Source organism: Pteropus medius, unplaced genomic scaffold (assembly GCF_902729225.1).
Source record: "Pteropus medius unplaced genomic scaffold, Ma_sr-lr_union100, whole genome shotgun sequence".
NCBI classification, from domain to species: domain Eukaryota; kingdom Metazoa; phylum Chordata; class Mammalia; order Chiroptera; family Pteropodidae; genus Pteropus; species Pteropus medius.
This window is the reverse complement of record NW_024349796.1, coordinates 16,261,512-16,280,718: the sequence shown is the minus strand read 5'-3', so window position 1 is coordinate 16,280,718 and position 19,207 is coordinate 16,261,512. Positions and strand designations below refer to the sequence as shown.

Sequence of the window (19,207 nt, the reverse complement as noted above, 5' to 3'; positions counted from 1 at the left end):
GGGTTAGAATTGCGTCCCCTTTCACCTCGGGGTACACTCCCCGGATCCAGCACACTCAGCAGGAGCCAGTAAGAAGGAGGAAAGTGTCCAGTCGCCGGGGTTCACGGGAGGAAGACGCGTGGGCCCCCTTCTCAGGGAGACGAGGTTACGGCGCATTAGCACGGGAGCGGATCGGAGCGGGTGGAGGGGACTTTTGAAAAGGAGGAAGGAATCAAACGGTCACCGTGGGAAGAGGAGGCAGCGTCTGGGCAGGGTCAGGTCGCACTTACTGGCGTAAGATCGGCCGGTTCTCTAAGCTTTCTTTGGCGACGTCCTAGCGATGGAGAGGCGGATGTTTGCATTAAGCACTTTGCAGGAGCAAAACCCTTGACAGACGAGGTCACTGGCTTCCCGCCCACGTGGATGTCGACACTGCTGCACGTGGTGACAGGAGACCAAGCACCATGTTTACAAAGAACCAACCCGGGGCGGGGTGGGGAAGGGAGGGGCTTGGTAGATGATGGGGAGCAGCGGTGGAGCTGAGCGCTGTACCCTCGAAGGGGCCAGCTCGGCCGCCGGGAACGATGGGCAGACAGTCTGGCAGCAGTGACGGCGGGCGTCGGGGGTGGGTGACATGTTCAGGGGCCACAGCTGAGCTAGGACAGACGCATTTTCAGAAGCACGGCATTAATGCAAGACTTCGTTGTTTTCACAGACTTAAGCCGGACTGGGTTTTGAGAAAGGACAGCGTGGAAATCACAAGCCCCCTGCAGGCTATTCAGATGCTGATGGACACGCTCGGCGTTCCTTACCAGCAAATGTGAACATTTTCAGTCTGTACAGTGAAAAGAAATACTAAAACTAATCATGAATATGTAAAGTGGTTTGGCTTTTCTGTAGAACTTCTGAAATCTGACTTTGTATTAAAATTTAAGAAGCACATATACTGAATTGTTCTTACATTCTTCATTGTTTATTTTGTTTCTTATTTAAGAGTTGTATGCATATAAGAAACTAGTATGTCACAAAATGATAACTCTTATTCATGTCTATTAATTATCTTAAAATATTATGGCAGCTGGAACATCATCATATTCCTAAAGGTAATAGAATACTTTATTATCTACATGCGGTAGATAAACTGGGGCCTTTTTCTAAAATGAATGTTGGAAATTTGAGATTCTGACGCCTCACAAGAGAGACGAGGGCACAGTCACTCCGCAGAGACTGGCGGACAGCATCCCTGTCTGTCTCCATGGTGACTGGGCCGTCCAGACCCGCGAGGGAGCCCCCGGGCGACTAAGTGACAGCCACGAAGCCCAAACTCTGAGCCCATCGGGATCCCCTCTGCCCTGCAGGAGCAGCATCCGGCTGAGAGTGGGGACCCGTTGCCCACCCACATCTCACAGACCCGAAATGCTTCGCCGTTGAAGCAGGAGCTCGGCGTTTTCTGTGGCTTCGGGCCGCTGCCACCGTTGCTGCACCCGTGTGGCTCCGGGACCAGAGACGCCCACCCCAGTAGCTCTGAAATCGGGCGGTGACCTCAAACCCCGCCCCCACCATAAAGGGAAGCCCTGGAAAGGCATAAATGTAACCGTCTGAGCTGCATCAGCAGGTGCTAGGAGCAGAGAGACCGCGTAACTAATTTTGTAGAATAAGGTTGTAACCTAATTAGTCTGCAGTCGTCTAGGATCGGGTTAGGACACATCTGCAAATCATGCTGGTAGGTGAAAGCATATGGGAAATTTTGAGTATTGCTTTCTCGTTTTTTCCTCCAATAAAGTGTTTTTAGGAACTCCTGGTCCTCACTATTTTCCAAACAGTGGTTTTCGTTGATTCTGAAGTGATTCCTTCTCCTTTCATTCAACAGAATTGTGGTGTAGACAGTCCGTGTACTTCGGTAACTTCTGCTAGGACGTAACCGATGTCCTCCTGGGTGGTTGTGACCAGTTAGCTTTTGCACAAGAAACATTTCTGTGAAGTCACACATGCAAGAAGATGACTTCCAGGTATTCAAACTTGTCCTACTGTTGAAACTCAGACTAGACGTTTATATAATATCCTACTTTTATAGGAAGAACACTTCTCCTAAATGTATGTGATAAATCCATATCAGGATGCTAAGCCTTGCTGGAAGCTAACAGGCCGTGGGTCTGTCGTGGGTCTCTGCGTGTGTGTCGGTAGCTGGTGGGACTGGCTGAGAAGTAACGAAGCCTTTTACTTTAGAAGTAGCTCTTTTCTACAGTTATTACATTATATTAAGGAATCCAGATGTATCGACTGCAGTCTTTATTAATGGCGAAGTTAGGTAAGTTTCAAATTCACCCTCTTGTTTATTGTAATAACCCAGAATTCCAGTAGATGTCACTAGGCTCTCACAGTGTTCTTAATTTATTTTTAAATGGGTAATGTGATAGAGCTATGATGTCACTAAAATCCATTTTACGTTCTTGGGAAATTTTACCTATATATCCTTAATTCAACCTGTTGTTCATACCATATTTTGCCTTCATCCTGAGAGGAAGAAATTCACATTGTGCATTCTGTATTTAAAATTATTCCATTTTTCTCAATAGGTAGGTGATTTTTTTTCCAGACTTATTATCTTTATAACTTCTAATTTTCGTTTTTAGCGATGAAAGCCTAGTACTTTAAAAATACTGGTTAAGAAAATACCATCTTTTGGATTGCTTGTTGCTAGCAGCTATAGGGGCTAATAGTTTACATTTAATTTTTATATTGTTCAACCAGTCATTGATTCTTGCTGAAAAGAGAAAGTGATCATTTAACATAGTTCTGCTTTCAATAAAGAGGTAATATGCCAGTGAAAATATTTTGCTCGTAACTTCTTTATCAGAGGTCAAAATAATGCAGAGAATTTATGTACAATTTAAGAATGTGTGAAAAAAAATGTCCAACCTATACAAAGGAAAAAGGAAATATACCAAAACCCTGCTCATTTCAAGAAAAGCTTTCAGAGGACTACCTGAAGTACTGCTTCTGGAGCTGGAGTAAATGACGGACCCTTTATAAAAAAAATTATAGAAGCCTATTTCAGAAGGAAGTCAGAGAGTAGCGTTTCATGCTATGCATAATATTCCACCATTACTGCAGATAGCATTTGTATTAGTAATAGCGGTGGTTTTGTAAAAATTATGATCTAAATGAGGACAAAATGATCTAAGTTTCGATCTAAACCTTGTCCTCACTCTGCCAAAGCATCAGGTGTCCTACCCGCTGATCATCGTCTGGGTGTTTGCAGTTAATCTTTGCAACTCGTTTTTTGGGGCGCATTAAAAGAAGAACCCAATAATATTCACATTTACCTTAACAACGCTGTTAAAAAAGGTAGGTTTGCAATGTTCGTCACACCCTGTGGCTGCTACTTTCTCTTTGCGAGGAGACACACATGGCACCGCGAGGCCTCGCGACTCCGTGCTCGGCGTCTGCCCTCAGGGCGTGCACCCCGGAGGCCAGTGGGGACCTTGTGGGGACCCTGCAGGGACCTCGCGTCCCGAGCCACCGCCACTGCCACTGCCACTGCCGGCCCGTGGATGCCTACTCGGGGTGCTGCTCGTCTGGGTCACCTGGAAGGCCACCAGCACAGGACACGGACCATGAAGGGTGAGCCGACCAGGTCCCACCACTGTGGCCATCGTCCCTCTCCCCAAGTGACACCGCTGCGCCGTCCCCTCCCCGGACACCGTTTCCCCCGTGCGGGCATCCACCACGTGCGACCTGGGAGCCCGCAAGGGCCACGCTGTCCCCGCGCCCTGGGCAGACGGCAGGAGTGGGGAAGGCACACGCCCCCCAAACCGCTGTGCGTGCCACGTGATGCCATGTCCCTGCAGAAAACATCCACACAAGGCCTCTAGAAAAAGGCCAGCAGGTCAGTGGGGAAATGAGGAAAGAGCATGCACAGGAATGGTATGAAATGGCTCTCGGATCCGGGGACATGTCTCCCATCTCAGGCGCAGCCAGAGAAATGTGAACCAAATTACACTGCGATGATGCTTTTCCTTAGCAAACGGCAAACGCGGAGAGTTTAATAGCACGTGCCGAGACTGGCAAAACTTCCTCTTCTGCTGGCAAACCTTCCTCTTCTGCTACTGTGACAGTTACTTGGCATAATTTCCGCTAAAAACGTTTGGCGACATTTATCTGTATTTTAAGCGCATATATTCACACGTGCAGTGATATGTGCAGCACGAGGCACCGCAGGAATTTAGCAATAAGAAAATACCGTCAGCGTCTTTGTCATCCAACAATAATGGATGCGATTTATAAGTTATACACCCATATTCTATGCCGAGCTGAAAACAAACAAGGACACTATTCTCGGACCGCTGTGGGCGATCACCAACATACACCGTCTGGTGAAAAGACACGAGTTAGAAGGTGACTAGGACAACTCGGAAATGACATAGGTGCTCAGGGCATTATTTGCTGTCAACGGAGGGGACCTGGGTAGCCGAGAGACAAATGGGTCGGCGACTTTTCACTTTATACCCTTTGAAGTTTGTACCATGTAAATATATTGACTTTAAAAAACTAAACATTTAAAAAGCATGTTGTTTACTTTTCTACTTACCTGGAATAAAAGATCCTTCCGGACAATTTTTGAAACGTCAAATATACTTTCCCATTTTGTTAGATTTCTAGATGTAATACACCTTCTGTACATACTGAAATTAGTGAACACTAGTAACTTTTAATTGATTAAAAACGTAGATATTTAATTTGCTATCTCAATGTGTATTTTACTTTTTCAAAAAGGGCTTTCTTCGAACCCTGGCTCTTATGTTTACTAGCTCTGCGATCTTGGACGAGCCTCTTCAACTTCAGCACTCACTAAGCATCCGTACGTTGTTTTATAAAATTGAGCAATAAAAGGGAAGGAAATACTACTACATCCAGCAACATGGATAAATCCCAAAACATTATGCAGAGTGCAGGAGGTACGACTTAAAAAAAAAACAAACAATAGCAAAAAAAAACAAAAACAAAAAAAAACAACAAAAAAAAACGGTGCTTGTATGTTTCCGTTTATATGAGGTTTAAGAGCAAATGACAGGATTGGTGGAAAACTCCAACAGTGTCTGCCTGTGAGGTGGGTGGCGAAGGGGCCTGCCTGGGAAGGGGCACAGGGCAGTTTTCTGGGATGGGAATCAGAACAGGTGTGAGGTCTACTGGTGGACGCATGGCTCGAGATGCGCAGAACCTACTTAAAAGTGCGTTTCTTTATGAACTTCATTTTCAAAGAATAATCTGTAAAACACACTGAATCGGCATTGCCGATATGTTTGCCTAAGTCTTTAAAGTGACACAGATCCCTGCGATTTGCTTGGAAACGCATCAAGAAAAGATGGATGGATAGAGGGATGAATACATGATGTTGAAAGTATAATAAGATGTTAGTAGTAGAATCCAGGTGGGAATTATATTTGACAATTTTTGAATTTGGAAAAAAAAAAAAGAAGAAGGCTTTGAAAATAAGCAGAGGCCATATTATGTCCCTAAACTGAAAGTCACCCGTATGTCCATGAACAGGAGAATGGATAGGGGGTGATTCGCAGGTGATTCATGGCACAGTAACAGAATGGAATACTATACAGGGAAAGAACTAGGTCTATCCGCTACAGCTCAAGATACGGATAAATCTCACGAACAATATATTAAACAAGAGAAACCAGGCATAAGAAATACTATATAATTTTATTTATGTAGTATAAAACCAGGTGAAACTGATCAATGCTGATGGAAGTCAAGATACGGCTTGAACATCGGGGGTGGGCGTGCCGAGTTTTTTGGAGGAGAATTCTGGGCTGCCGGAAGATTCTGTTTCTTGTTCTGGGTGCCGGTTTCACGATGTACTTCGTGTGAGAATCCACTGATCTGTTCCCTTATGCTATCTGCACTTTTAATAAATTATATTTTAATAAAATTTACAAAATCGAAATCGTAATGGCTCCCACTTCACAGTATGATTCTGTAGTTAAAACCCATTAGAATGGATTAAACTCCTGAGGGCAGTAATTCCAATCTTTTTTCATTGCTATGTACACAGGAGCAGAATGGTGCACAGTGAACACTCAAAACACCGACAACCCAGCACCAAGCTCGTCACCCACCGCTGAATGCTAGACGTTACCTTCAATAATATCATCCCATCGTTGCTTAAGATAATTAAGGCCGTTTTTCAGCTTGAGCAGTGCAATCTAAACAACACCATGCTTGAACATCGGGTGTCCATTAGCTCATGTTCCTAAGTTCACCTCTTCGGTTGATCAATGGCGATAAATCGATGACCACACCGAACTTTACTCTGAGGACTTACAATAGAGAATTAAGTTGAAAAATTACCCAGTTTTTAATGCAGTTTGAGTTAATTACTTAGGCTCTTATTGCCCTTACTGGTTATGCTGTTCTTATTGGATTCTGGAATGAAAAAAAAATGGTCAGTTAAAATGGTTGTGTTGTTTTAGTCAAAATACTCGGCAGTATTTGACTGAACTATAAGGCTTGTCGCAAAAGGACTTAGACAGATGTTGTCAATAATTAACTTTTCCTTCAGAAGTGCTGTGTACTTAACGAGGAATCCCCAGGGTTCTTCATTAGCTTCGTTGACATCTTTAAGCACACCACGAAGATGAGGTCGAAAGATTTGTCTTTTATCATCATATTAATCATCTCAGGAGAACTCTATGCAGAAGGTAAAATTAATTCTTACTATTCTCTGTTCTCTAAAAACTATAGAGAAATTCTAGCATTCATCTAACTTGAGCTTTTAATATAGTCTTTCGTTTTTATGTATCAATTTTATAAAACGCTTCTCAAAAATATAATTTGTTATAGTATAAATATAATTTGTTATAATATTTAGATTTTTTTTTCCTTTGGGCAAAACTAGTAAACTATTCTTATAGCAACATAACTTGGAAAAACAGAACCGGACCAAAAATTAATTATCTCTAGGTTTGGGGGCACAGGAGACCAAAATTTAAATTCTTGAGTTTTCCAGCTAACGGTTCCACCTTTTAGAAGCCGTGTGTTAACCCTAAGTCTGATTTCATACGAGAATCCCTTGCTAACACTGCAAAGCTTAGATGACTTTAATTCTCTGTTTATAAAGCGAGTGTTTAAAGTGGGAATTTTGAGAAAGAAAGACTAAACCATCAGAAAGATTTGCGACTCTCCTCGTTTGTTCACTGGTGGGAGCCATTAAACAGGGACCAGCAGGAGAATCGTATAATTGATTATGCAAACGAGACCACTGAGGAGAGTGAACGGGCTCTGCTAATACTTAGGTGGGTCGACAGGTGTGTAACCTTTATGGCCAGACTGCCTAATGTGTGAGGTTCACGAGAGGCTGGCGGTGACTAGGGAAGTGTTATTAGGCCTTGGAGATAAGAAACTGGGAAGATGTTACGTGCCAGCGAGGTTGACTATGCAAAGCAGGAACCCACAGTGGTAAGACGTCTCTAAAAGGGAATTTGTCCTACACACTTTAATTGCCTTTTAGTTGAATCGTTTACCCCAAGTTTTCTGTCAAAAAGGGGTCTGTAATTAAAATTATGAAAGTAAAATAAATAGAATATGTCTTACTTGAGACATTTAATTCTACAAGAATATTTGCACGGATAGTTTCCTTTGGTTTTAGTTTTCTGTCTGAAAAAGGGAAAACCAGCTGGCATGATTGTCTATTATATATGTCCTAAAGATATTGCACTCTGCCAGCGAATTTCCTAATTATTTATATGCTTATAATCTCCTCTCACACAAACAAAAAAGGTACAAGCTGCCTGAAGACAGGGACTGTGACGTCATAGTCCCATGCTTTCCCCACCCCTTCCAGGTTTGCCTGTCTTCAGAACCTTTCTAGGACTCCGTGGTCCGCTAAGGTGACCACAGCGACATGTGGCTACTGAGATGTGACTCATTTAAATCGGGGGGTGCCCTGAGTGTGACAATCGTGCAGAACAGACTTAGGAAGAAAAACGGAATGTGAAATGTTTTTAATACGTTGGGGCGAATAAAGCCTATTATTAAAATGAACTTCAATGTTCCTTTTATTAAGGTGGTTACTAGAAGTCTTAAAATTACGCTTGTGGCTCGCATGATATTTCTGTTAGAAAGCGCTGCTTTGTGAAGTCAGGGGAGCTTCTGGGGAAGGTGGCCTGACCTGTTTCAATCTGTCGCGGGTCGGGGTCACTTGCATATTCATTCTGATCGAAAAGGATCGGCACGGGAGTTCTCTAAAAATTCCGGTAGTCAAAGTAAGTACTAGTCAAAGTGTCCGCACGTGTGGAAAGCCCACGTGGCTTGTTGCCTGGCCGCAGATTTGATGGCTTTAGACGGTTCTCAGTGCTCAGCTGGATGCTTCCTCGTTTCAGAGAAGCCCTGTGGTCTCCCTCGTGTGGAAAACGGAAGGATTGCCCCGTATTACTACACGTTTGGAAGTTTTTACTTTCCAACGAGAGTAGACCAAAAATTGTCCTTCTCCTGTTTGGCTGGTTACACAACCGAAACCGGGAAACAAGAAGGCAAGGCCACCTGTACGACAGAAGGCTGGGCTCCGGAACCGAGGTGCTTCAGTAAGTCCGAGGCATGCGTCCGCGGGACACCTGTGACACTCAGGTAGCTTTGTGTGTAAATATGAGTGTCCGGGAAAATACTGGGTGGTTAATCCTTCTCGCAGGTCGGGACGGCCTGCCTGGCCCACCGTCTTTGTTTTTTTTTGGTTTTTTTTGTGTGTTTTTTTTTTAACAAAACATAAGCATATTCTGGAATTCTGTAAATGACGTTTCGCATTATGATGTTATTTTCTTTATTTGTCGCTCCTAATTCCTTGCGAGGAGAATAAAAATTACTGGAATTGTTACCACGTTGCAAGGGACAAGGACATAATCGAGTTACTTTGAGTAACGAGAAACATATGGATAGGTGCATGTGCACGTGGGCAGCCAGACACCGGAGAATTGTTTAAGGACCCGTAACGTAGGAATGCGCTTTCGTTAACGACGTTAAACATCATCAGACACGGTGGACTTAAAATAGTGGGAAGCAAATGCGAAAAATAACGTCTTCCACTTGCCATTAATGACAGTAGATGCGAGAGAGGCAGGAAGGGTATGAGAACTGAAAGGAGTAAACACGAAGGATGCCAGGGGCAGAGCGAATCAGTTTTTAAGTAAATTCCACGCAGAACATGCAGGATATTTCCAAAATTAAATAAAATCAAGGAACTGTGAAGACTTTTCTCCTTAAAAATTTCAAGAGTAATATCAAAGGTTTTGCCTTCGTTTTACTACTTAGTAAAAGACAAGCTTAATTTCATCAAGGTAAGCCAAGACATTTTTTTTCTTCCTCCTCCCCTCCCCCACAGAAAAATGCACTAAGCCTCACCTGGTGAACGGTTTCATCTCCGACGCAAAATTATTGTACAAATTTCAAGAGGACATGCGTTATAGCTGTGCCTCGGGGTACAAAACCCGGGGTGGGCGGGACGAAGAAGTGGTCCAGTGTCTTGCTGACGGGTGGTCTTCTCCACCAGCCTGTGGGAAGGAGCACGGTAGGTGCCCCAAACGAGAGGTAAGGGCTTGTGAGGCTGCTACTTTCTCATGTGGACGGGCATTTTTATTTAATAGAATTGATGTTCCATTGTGTCTGCAAATGCAGGAAGTTATCGCATTGTTTTTCTTAAATGCTAGGATTTCCCTTAATCTAAGGGTTCTCAAGTCCCACGATACACCTCGGCCAGCAGTTCTTGCTTTATGCTACTGATGATGACGATAATGATAATAAAAGAAGCAGAGTGGAATGAAAGGGAAAAGAACTTAATAAACCTACTTCTTCTAACATGCGTAAATTACTAGTTCCTTTCTCAAGAAAAGACATCAAGATAATGCACGTTATTTTACGTTGTAAACCCGTGTCAGATATACTTAAAAATTATCCAATAATTTGAATACGCATATTTTGGGTACTGTGTTGTTAGTTATTTAAATTATATAAATCCACAGGTGACACATCATCAAAAAATTCTTACAAGGCTTCAGCTGAATTGTGGCCTTTGGTCGAATACAGTAGACAAGAATTTTAAGACATGGTGTGTGGAAAACGAGAATCAGAGGCAGAGGCAAACTTCGACTTTTTTTCCTTTTTGCCGAGGCTAGATTCTGCCATAGAGTCTTAAGAATCAGTGAAAATACATTTGGGGATTTGTATTTGCTATTCCAGAGTTAGTGATGAAGCCCATACAATAAATCACTTTAATTTCTGTCAGAGACATGTTTGGCTCCTGAATTACATCATGGGAATTATTCCACGACACAGAGAACATTCAAGGTGAAGGACAAAGTGCAGTACGAATGTGCCCCTGGCTACTCCACAGCTGGAGGACAGAGGGCAGAGGAGGCAGAATGTCACACGTACGGATGGTCTCTCGCCCCCGAATGCACCAGTAGGTCCTCGTTTTGAAGACAAGCTGCTTTGGCTCTGAAAATTTCCTCTCTTATAGAAGTGTACATAAGTCGTCACGAGACTTATGTTCTGTTTTTCATCCTTTTTTTTTTTTTTTGCTTCTGCTTTTAATTATGTCAATAGTAGGCTTTGATCCTCGAAAGCTCTCAAATAGGAAAAATTCCTGTGAGCTCGGATAATTAAGTAAAAATAAGCCGAATGCTATCTAATAAATATATAAACCGACGGGCTTTTATGATGCATAATTAAATATGGCAGATTTACTCATTTCTATTCCAGATAGGGCAGGCAAGTGGTAAGTGAATTTCGTTTTAGCAGGAAAAAATATAACGCTTCTCTGCATTTTTATTTGTTCTTTCGTTTTTAGAATTAAAATGCGCTTCCTTAAGATTAATAGAAAATGGTTATTTTCGTCCTACAAAGCAAACCTATGAAGAAGGAGATGTAGTACAGTTTTTCTGTCACGAAAATTATTATCTCAGTGGATCCGACTTGATTCAATGCTACAACTTCGGCTGGTACCCAGAACCTCCCGCGTGTGAAGGTAATTTTTAAAATTGCGTACACGCAAATAAAACATTGTATCTTAATCGGCTTTAATTGCTATGGGAAAAAAAAGTCTCTGATGGTATCTAATTCTTATCCTGAGTGATATTTTTAAAATAAATATTGTCTTTTAAATCGGCGTCATTTTCAGCAAACTTTAATACATTTAATCTGAAGAAATCTTAAATGTTATATTAGACTGTAGACGGAAACATCTTTTGAGCTTATCTGTTTAAATCTCTTATTGTAACTTTTCGATCTCTTATTATAACGAATAAGCGTTTTATTGGTAATTACTAGATCTGATTACCCCAAGCTGGCAGCTTTGCGAGGGAGCTTTTTTAATCTGGTTACGTATTTCCCGATGTGAAAATAGTCTTCGGCATCGTGGGGTAAAGAACAGGAAAAGCACCAGCATAGTACCCAGTGTGACGATGGGAAATGGAACCATCTAGAAAGTGACCCTAAAATGTAACGGTTGTGCTCGTTTCTGCCACTGGATGTGTTTAAGCGGGTGGCATGATTCCCTGCGAGGACACATCAGGTCAGTGGCCATTTAATCACACCCACTAGCGACGTGTAGGGGGCCCCGGCCTAGCAGAGGGAACGGCTACGGAACGTGGAAAAGCAATCGATCCGTGTGACGAATGACATAATGAAGCCAGGGAAAGGATTGGAACAGACATTCACGATTCCGATGAGGAATAAGCGGGAGGAGGTTTACAGGGCGATGGGTTGACATTGGGACTGGGCCGGAAAAGATGCACTGGAGTCTGAGGATTGAGAGGGACGGGGAGAAGTCCGGGGCTCTACGGCCTCGATTTCCTCTGTCCTATCAAAAACAGTGTCGCCATTGACAGGCGGGAGACAGACAGGAAAGTCAAAGTTGCGAGAAGCGGTGAAGACTTGAGCTGGGCGCTGAGAGGGAGGGAGGAGGGGGTGCGCCGGGGTGCACACGGCCCAGAAGGACCCCCGCTCCTCCAAAGCGCCGAACGACAACGCCAATGTTTTTTAATTGATTAACTTGTTCGTTTAGAAATGTCCGGCGTTGCCCATCGCCTTGGCGTAACGGTAGAGCGGAGACCGTTAGCAAGTTGTCTGTGATGGGCCGTTTCTAAAATAAGGGGCGGGACTACTTGTTTCTCAGCCACGCTCCCCGCCCCGTCCAAATTAGTCATCCTGCCAACGAGCTGTCATTCTCTTTGGTAAATAACCCTTAGTTGTAGGATGGGCAGTGTTGGAGGGCAAATAATGTGCCCCCCAACCCTAACCCCCCCCCAAAATAAAGATATCCAAATCCCAGTTCGTGGAACCAGCGGACGACCCCTTTTATGGCCAAAGGGACTCTGCAGATGTGATCAAGGATCTTCAGGTGGGAGTAACATCTGGGGGTGTCCACCTGGGCCCTAAGCAGATACCCTTATGAGAGGGGGTGGGGGGATGGAAGCAAGAAGTTGCGGTGATAAGTCGGGGGGTCATGGCCCAGGAATGCAGGGGCCTCAGAAGCTTGAAAAGGCAATGACGCTGATTTTCTCCTGAAGCCCTTTAGCTTCTAGAACTGAAGAGAATAAACTCGTGTGATTTCAAGCCACTAAATTGTGGTAATTTATCACACTGTATTAATGTAGGACAGGGACACAGGATGTAGAATAGTTAACAGCAGGAGAGCTTGCTGTCGGGGCACGGGTTCCAGGCTAGGCCCTCCACTTACTGATAACTTACTTCCTAAGTTTTACCTTATCTATAATATGGAAGACGTAAAGATCCTCAGTTAACAAAGTGTTTTTTAGGGTTAGAGGAGATAATGAATGGAAAATGCTGGCAGCTTTAATTTCCTATTGGCACCAAACCGTGTTATTGCAAACTTAGCCACTTAAAAGAGCACGATCGTAGCTTTCGACAGTGGGCCGGGGTGCAGGCCCAGGCTTTGTTGGCTCCTCTGCCTCCGTGTCTAGCAAAGCCACGGTCAAGGCCTCCGGCGGGGCTGCAGCCGCGTGTGAGGCCGGGCTGGGGGAAGAGGCCGCTTCCGGCCCACGATGGTCGCTGGCGGCATTCAGCGCTTTGCAGGCTGCCGAGCCGAGGACCCCGGGTCCTGCCTGGCTTCCAGCTGGAGGCAGCCCTCCGCCCCGGGCCTTCTGGAAGCTCCCAGGGTGGCAGGTGCTGTTTTCAGCGAGAACGGCCTTACAGCATTACAGTGCAAATTCTCCGTCCATAACCGCACGCGTCCCATCAGCTTCCCCGCATTCTGCTGGTTAGAAGCTAGTGTCACTTCCTGCTCACGGGGACAGGGACGACACGAGGAGGTGAGCATCAGGGAGTGGGGGTCGAGGGGGGTGACCCTAGAGCCCGTTCGCCCTACTTCTTACAGTACTTGACCCAAGGAACGGGCTTCTGAAATCTTCAGCATTATTCTTCATAATTGTATGACTGAATCTACTGATATTTTTCCATCAGGAAGAAGAAATCGGTGTCCTCCGCCACCTCTGCCTCGAAACTCCAGAATCCAGACGTATTCTATGACGTATCGTCACGGAGAAACGGTTCGTATAGAGTGTGAGCTGAATTTTGAGATGCAGGGCTCGGAAGAAGTACATTGTGATCATGGAAAGTGGACGGAGCCTCCGCAATGCACGGGTTAGCATCGCCTCGCATCAGCTTGCCTAAGCCGAAGTCCGCCTGTGTCACTGAACGGTCTCGTCTCTCTAAATTGTCCCTTTTCAGAAGAAAAGGAGAGGGTGGCCTGTGAGGCACCACCGTTGGTTGAGAACAGCGCAGCCAACCTTCGCTCGGAGGTGTATCACAGCGGAGACAAGGTGACATACAGGTGTGAGAGCGGCTATCACCTCCGGGGACCAAAAGAAATTACCTGCAAACGTGGAACGTGGACTCTTCCCCCCGAGTGTGTCGGTACGTGTAACACATTTAACGCCGACAGCTAAGCCGACCGTGGAAAGCTTCCCATTCTCTTCATTTAATTCACATACTGACAGCAAGAGGCCATTGCTTAGAAGAGTTAGAAACGCTTTTTTTTTTTTTTTTTTTTGCGTGAGTGTAGGGAGCCATCTGTAGAATTCAAGCCAAGATGAAGACCTGGGAAAGTAACACAAGGATTTCGAACAGGCGTGAGTGCCAGGCACTCTCATCTGACCTGTTGGACGCTGTGACTTGGGAGCGTAAAAAGACAGCACGTAAATGAGAATGCACTTCATTGGAGAAGATAAATTAAGGACATGTTGGGTTGAGTGGCTGTGATCATGATCCTTGAGACTTAGGACAGAGTGCTCCGCTCTTGACTTTGGGTCACTCCTGCTGATGTGACTTTCGCGTCTGGTCATTCTGAGTCTTCCACCCTCTGAGCTGTGTCTCAGGCCTGTTTTACTTAAGAGTACAAGCACCGCTGAGGGCTACCCTTCCCGACATCCTTCTTATTTCTTGATCAGATCCTGGAGAGATTTCCACAAGCGTGTGCGCCGAGGGTATTTATCACGTAAAAGAGAAACTAATAAGGATACTTGAGAAATTAGCAGGAAAAAAAAAACCTCAAAAAGGAGAGAGGAAAATGGAAATGTTCATCTACAGATGGATTTGAAACTGAGATGAGGAGAAATGAGAAGGCAAAAAAAAATAAAAGTGGATGATGAGAACAGGTTCAGAACTGACCATAATCTTTAGGTTAAAGAGTATCATTTATTTATTTTTTAATCTATTTTAAGAATATCCAGATCAGAATTCCTTGGCACACAAGAAAAGTGGAAATATTCATCATTCTTTTTAAGTCAAACCTTGTCCGTTCAGTCTTCCTTAGTAAGTTTTAAAAATATTTGACCTGCGTAACATTTCTCTTGTTTCTGGTGAATTCAGGAATCGATCGTCCTCAATGATACAGCATAAATGTTGAGGTACTATTGTGTGGGGAACTGTATTATTACATTAAGTTGTTAAAAGTTCATATTAAGTTTAAAATACCCTTTTTTGTAGAAAATAACGAGAACTGTAAGGCTCCGCCTGTTGTGATTAACGGGGCCGTGGTTGGCGGGCTGCTGGCCAGCTACCCAGCGGGGTCCTCGGTGGAATACAGATGTGATGAGTATTACTTACTGAAGGGGGCGCAAAAGTCTCAGTGCGAGCAAGGACAATGGTCACCCCCACCTGTCTGCCTAGGTAAGGCCAAGAACACACTGAATTTTTTAAAGTTTCCCCCCCACCACCAACTTTATTGATACCGTTGACCTATAACATCATGTAACATTAGGATGCATGATGTGATCACTTAGTCAGACGTCTGGCATATTGTGAACTGGTTTCCACAATAAAGTCCTTAGCACGGCCCTCGCTTCACATAATCACCATTATTATTATTATTATTATTATTATTATTATTATTATTATTTAGAATGAGTATTTAATATCTCCTCTGTGCGTAATATTCAACTATACAAAACGATATCATTAAGTATAGTCACCATATTGGACATTAGTTCTCTAGAACTTATTTCTCTTAAAACAGAACGAATTGAATCTCTTTTACCATTATGTTTGCATTTTTATGTGACTTTAATACAGAAGTAAGGGAACATAATGATATTGTACTATGTATGGTGTCTGATGCGTACTAGACTTATCAGGGTGATCGCTTCGTAAGTTAAAGAAATGTCGAGTCACTAGGTTGTACACCTGAAACTAATCATTGTATGTCCACCGTAATTGAAAATGTTAAATATAAATCACAAATGTTAAAGTATTGTTTCCTGTGCCTGTCATCATTTTTATTTTAAAAATATATCACTTTCATCGCAGTCAGAGAAATAAATAATCTAACGGAGCATCTGTCCTACAGAGCCATGCACCATTCATGAGGATTCCATGAACAGAAATAACGTAGAGCTGAAGTGGCGGCTGGAAGGCCAGTTCTTACATGGAGATTTAATAGATTTTGTATGTAAACGAGGATTTGATTTATCTCCATCAACCCCACAGTCTGAATTATCTGTGCAGTGCGATAGAGGAGAAGTGAAATATCCTTTGTGTTTGAGAAAAGGTAAGACAATAGTGCTTTCCGACAGTTTCTCAGGTGATCCATGTGGTCACTTGGGTTCAAAGTATAAGACTCTAGGCAATTCACCGCCATCATCTTTTAATCGATGAAACTGGGAATGATCCGATCGATTGCTGGTCAACACGTATACTTAAATAGGATGACTCTGATGACATCTTTTAATTCCAATAAGTCGGTTTTATAAAGGGAGAAATCAGGAGGCTTAATAAGTATCACAGACCATCAGAAGATTGATCTCATGGGAGCAACCAATAAGTCTCTAAAATGTTGCTCTCCTCAGGGTTTGCCGGGGAGAATTCTCTCAGGAAAGGGCTTGGTGTAGAGTGAGAGATTCTGCGTTCTCCTTGGACGCTGGATTAGGACTTTTAAGAAGGAAAAAAGGAAGAGAATCTATAGAGAAAGGGTGGCTTCGAGAGAACTCTCATACACTTTCACTTTCGTCAGATAGAAAGGGAAAAATAAAACCATGATTGTCAATACTTCGCTAATTTTAAATATATATTTAAATATTATGAAATTTTAACTGCAATAATAAATTTTGTAGTTTGAAGTTATTGCAGAATGCTCTCAATATTTAGAGATTATTTGAGATCTGTCGTAAATGCTTTTACACGAATATCTCATTTTATGTGGCAATTATAAAAGCACTGGATACTGATTATAGCAATTCATTATGTTTTTAAAATTATTTTTCCAGAATCGAAAGAAATATGTGCCTCTCCTCCACTTATTAGCAATGGCGTCATTATTAGTTCAACAGTAAGCACCTATGAAAACGGCTCCTCGGTAGAATACAAGTGTTTTGATCACCATTTCCTACAAGGGTCTAGAGAGTCCTACTGTTTAGATGGAAGGTGGACCCCACCTCCAGTTTGTTTGGGTATGTACTACTAAACATGTCTTTGTTTAATGAAACTGTATTTTTTCACTTTCTGTGCTCTGAGTTGACATAATGCTAATATAATGCTTGACGTGCTATTTCCGTGTTATTTTGTTAGCATGCCTGTTTAGTCACTAGTTTCCATCCCTCCTTCTAGATCATACGTAACTGTAGTCCAGCTCTCTCTAACATATACTTGCTAAGTACAAACCATCCATCAGGTGCTGGTTTGGTATGGGGTGATAAGATGAGTAAGCCACATGGTAAGGCTAAACATGTTAACAATTATCATTCGGTGCGATTGGTACTATAATGGAAAACATGAGCACGATGGGCAAACAGATAGGAATGGCGTCCTGGATCTGGAAAGATGAAGCAAGTTAATGTCATATTATCCGGGCATCTTCGTAGGAGTGATGTCACCTCCCGAGGACCACAGAAGAGAAATGGCAGGTTGTTTCCTGTAAGCTCTGAACATATTCCTTGACTTAAATATTAATTCTAACTAACTTACTTGCCACTTTAACGCCTGGAAATTTTAAGGTCATCATCGGTACGCAACAGAATACTTCCTGGTGGTACCAAGAGGCACCATGATCGCTTTCTTCTTTCTGTTTTTCAGAGCCTTGCACATTATCTTTTGTTGAAATGGAAAACAATAATTTACTCTTGAAATGGAATTTTGACAACAGACCATATATTTTGCATGGCGAGTACATTCATTTTCTTTGCAAGAGAGATACTTATATAATCGAGTTATCTATTATCAGATCTGAATCTACAGTGCAATGTGACAGAGGGCAGTTAAAATATCCAAAATGTATTCCAAGAGAAAGGTAAGAAGAGGTTTGTGCCAACAACTTTAATTTTGGTCATATTGTTAGTCAAGAGATTCATCATATTGCAAGTTTCAGAAATACTAGGTTCTACCATACTTTTTCTATATGGCCATTATAAAAAATTTTTTCTTCTTTTTTTTTTTTAAACCAAGCAAGCTCCTAGAAGTATTAACTAATCGAACAAGCTTTCTAAGTTGTCAGAACTCAAAGCTTTGTGTGCTATTTAATATTTATGTCACTTTGGCATTCTAGTAAATAAATCAATTTATATATGCAATATTTAAATGTGAAAAAATTCACCTATGTGTTCTGAAATAGAAAATCACATTTCTCACACTTTCCAACAGAAGTTCACGTATAGGTAATAAAGACTGGAAACATAGTCGTGTAAATCTTTCTACCCAGAGAAGGGCATGCTAATACCAATGATTAAAATTACGGTAACACAGTTCTATGTAAAAATTTGGAATCACTTACTGAAGTGTTTCATCATGTGACAATTTTAAAAAATATATTCTCTAACTTTTTGATGAATGGAAAATAATCTTTTTTTAAAGAAAAAATGAATAAAGTGAAACAATGGAAATCATTGTATAGGATTAAGATTTTGACCCTTTTGAAGATACAATATAAAATGGAAATTATACTTTACGTAAAACTAAGACTATTAAAAACAAAACTCACATCAAAATGCTTATGATACTATTCTAGTAATTGTAAACATGAGCTATATGAACTATATAAGGATGGCTTTTAGACACTAGAAAAAAAATTCATGAAATACAAATGGGTATAAAACTTTTTTAATTTTTATATTTCACTGTGGTAGAATCAAGAGTGTTTGAGCATATCTTGGACTTCTACTTTTCAAGAGAAAAAGAAGTTAAAAAACTGGAAAAAATTGTAAAAAATAATGGTGTTGGTATAGTAGATGACATTGAGTTTTTAAAAAGGAATTGGCGATATAAATTATCAGTGTGGTTTCATGCTTTTAGAAGTACCTGGTTAAAACAGTGAGTAATTATATGAAATGCTGAAGGGCTGAGAATGTAATAAATACTTGACCAGAAGAGATGCTTATTTCAAACTCCGCCCCCCCTTGCCCCCCCCGCCCAATCCTCTCTTTCTTACCAAGGATGCTGTCTTATCAAGAACACTTAAGGACATAAAATGAATGGCAGAAAGAAGAATCATTATTTCAACACAGTTTAAAACCCTTTACGAAACATGATTTTTAAAAGAACAATGTTGGATTAAAAACCTCTGAGTTTTCACTTGCCTGAAAATTTTAATCTAAATTGATTATGACTCTTTTCTTTATCTGTGAATAAAAGCCAGAACGTGTCCTTTCGTTTCTAGTTTGGATCATTTGACATGCACCCTTATCTTTTTTTGCATGTCTTCCATCTGTTGATCTACACATCA

General features: G+C 42.2%; 2 protein-coding genes across 2 annotated transcripts in view; both read left to right on the top strand.

The window, feature by feature from the left end:
* ASPM (assembly factor for spindle microtubules) overlaps nt 1–925 on the top strand; it is a 32,222-nt gene extending 31,297 nt beyond the window's left edge. Inside the window, exon 27 of the mRNA XM_039883638.1 lies at nt 695–925. Within this exon, the coding sequence (XP_039739572.1) occupies nt 695–803 (109 nt within the window). The 3' untranslated portion in view covers nt 804–925. The remainder of the gene's footprint in view (nt 1–694) is intronic.
* A 278-nt stretch (nt 926–1,203) lies between these two features.
* F13B (coagulation factor XIII B chain) lies at nt 1,204–19,133 on the top strand. Its single transcript, XM_039883473.1, has 14 exons — nt 1,204–1,702; nt 1,850–1,988; nt 6,554–6,692; nt 8,373–8,573; nt 9,365–9,550; nt 10,265–10,441; nt 10,829–11,005; nt 13,462–13,641; nt 13,729–13,914; nt 14,986–15,168; nt 15,845–16,045; nt 16,761–16,943; nt 17,566–17,779; nt 18,918–19,133. The coding sequence occupies exons 2-14, from the start codon at nt 1,968–1,970 to the stop codon at nt 18,949–18,951; spliced, it is 2,082 nt and encodes a 693-aa protein (XP_039739407.1). The 5' UTR covers nt 1,204–1,702; nt 1,850–1,967; the 3' UTR covers nt 18,952–19,133.
* The last annotated feature ends 74 nt before the right edge of the window (nt 19,134–19,207 follow it).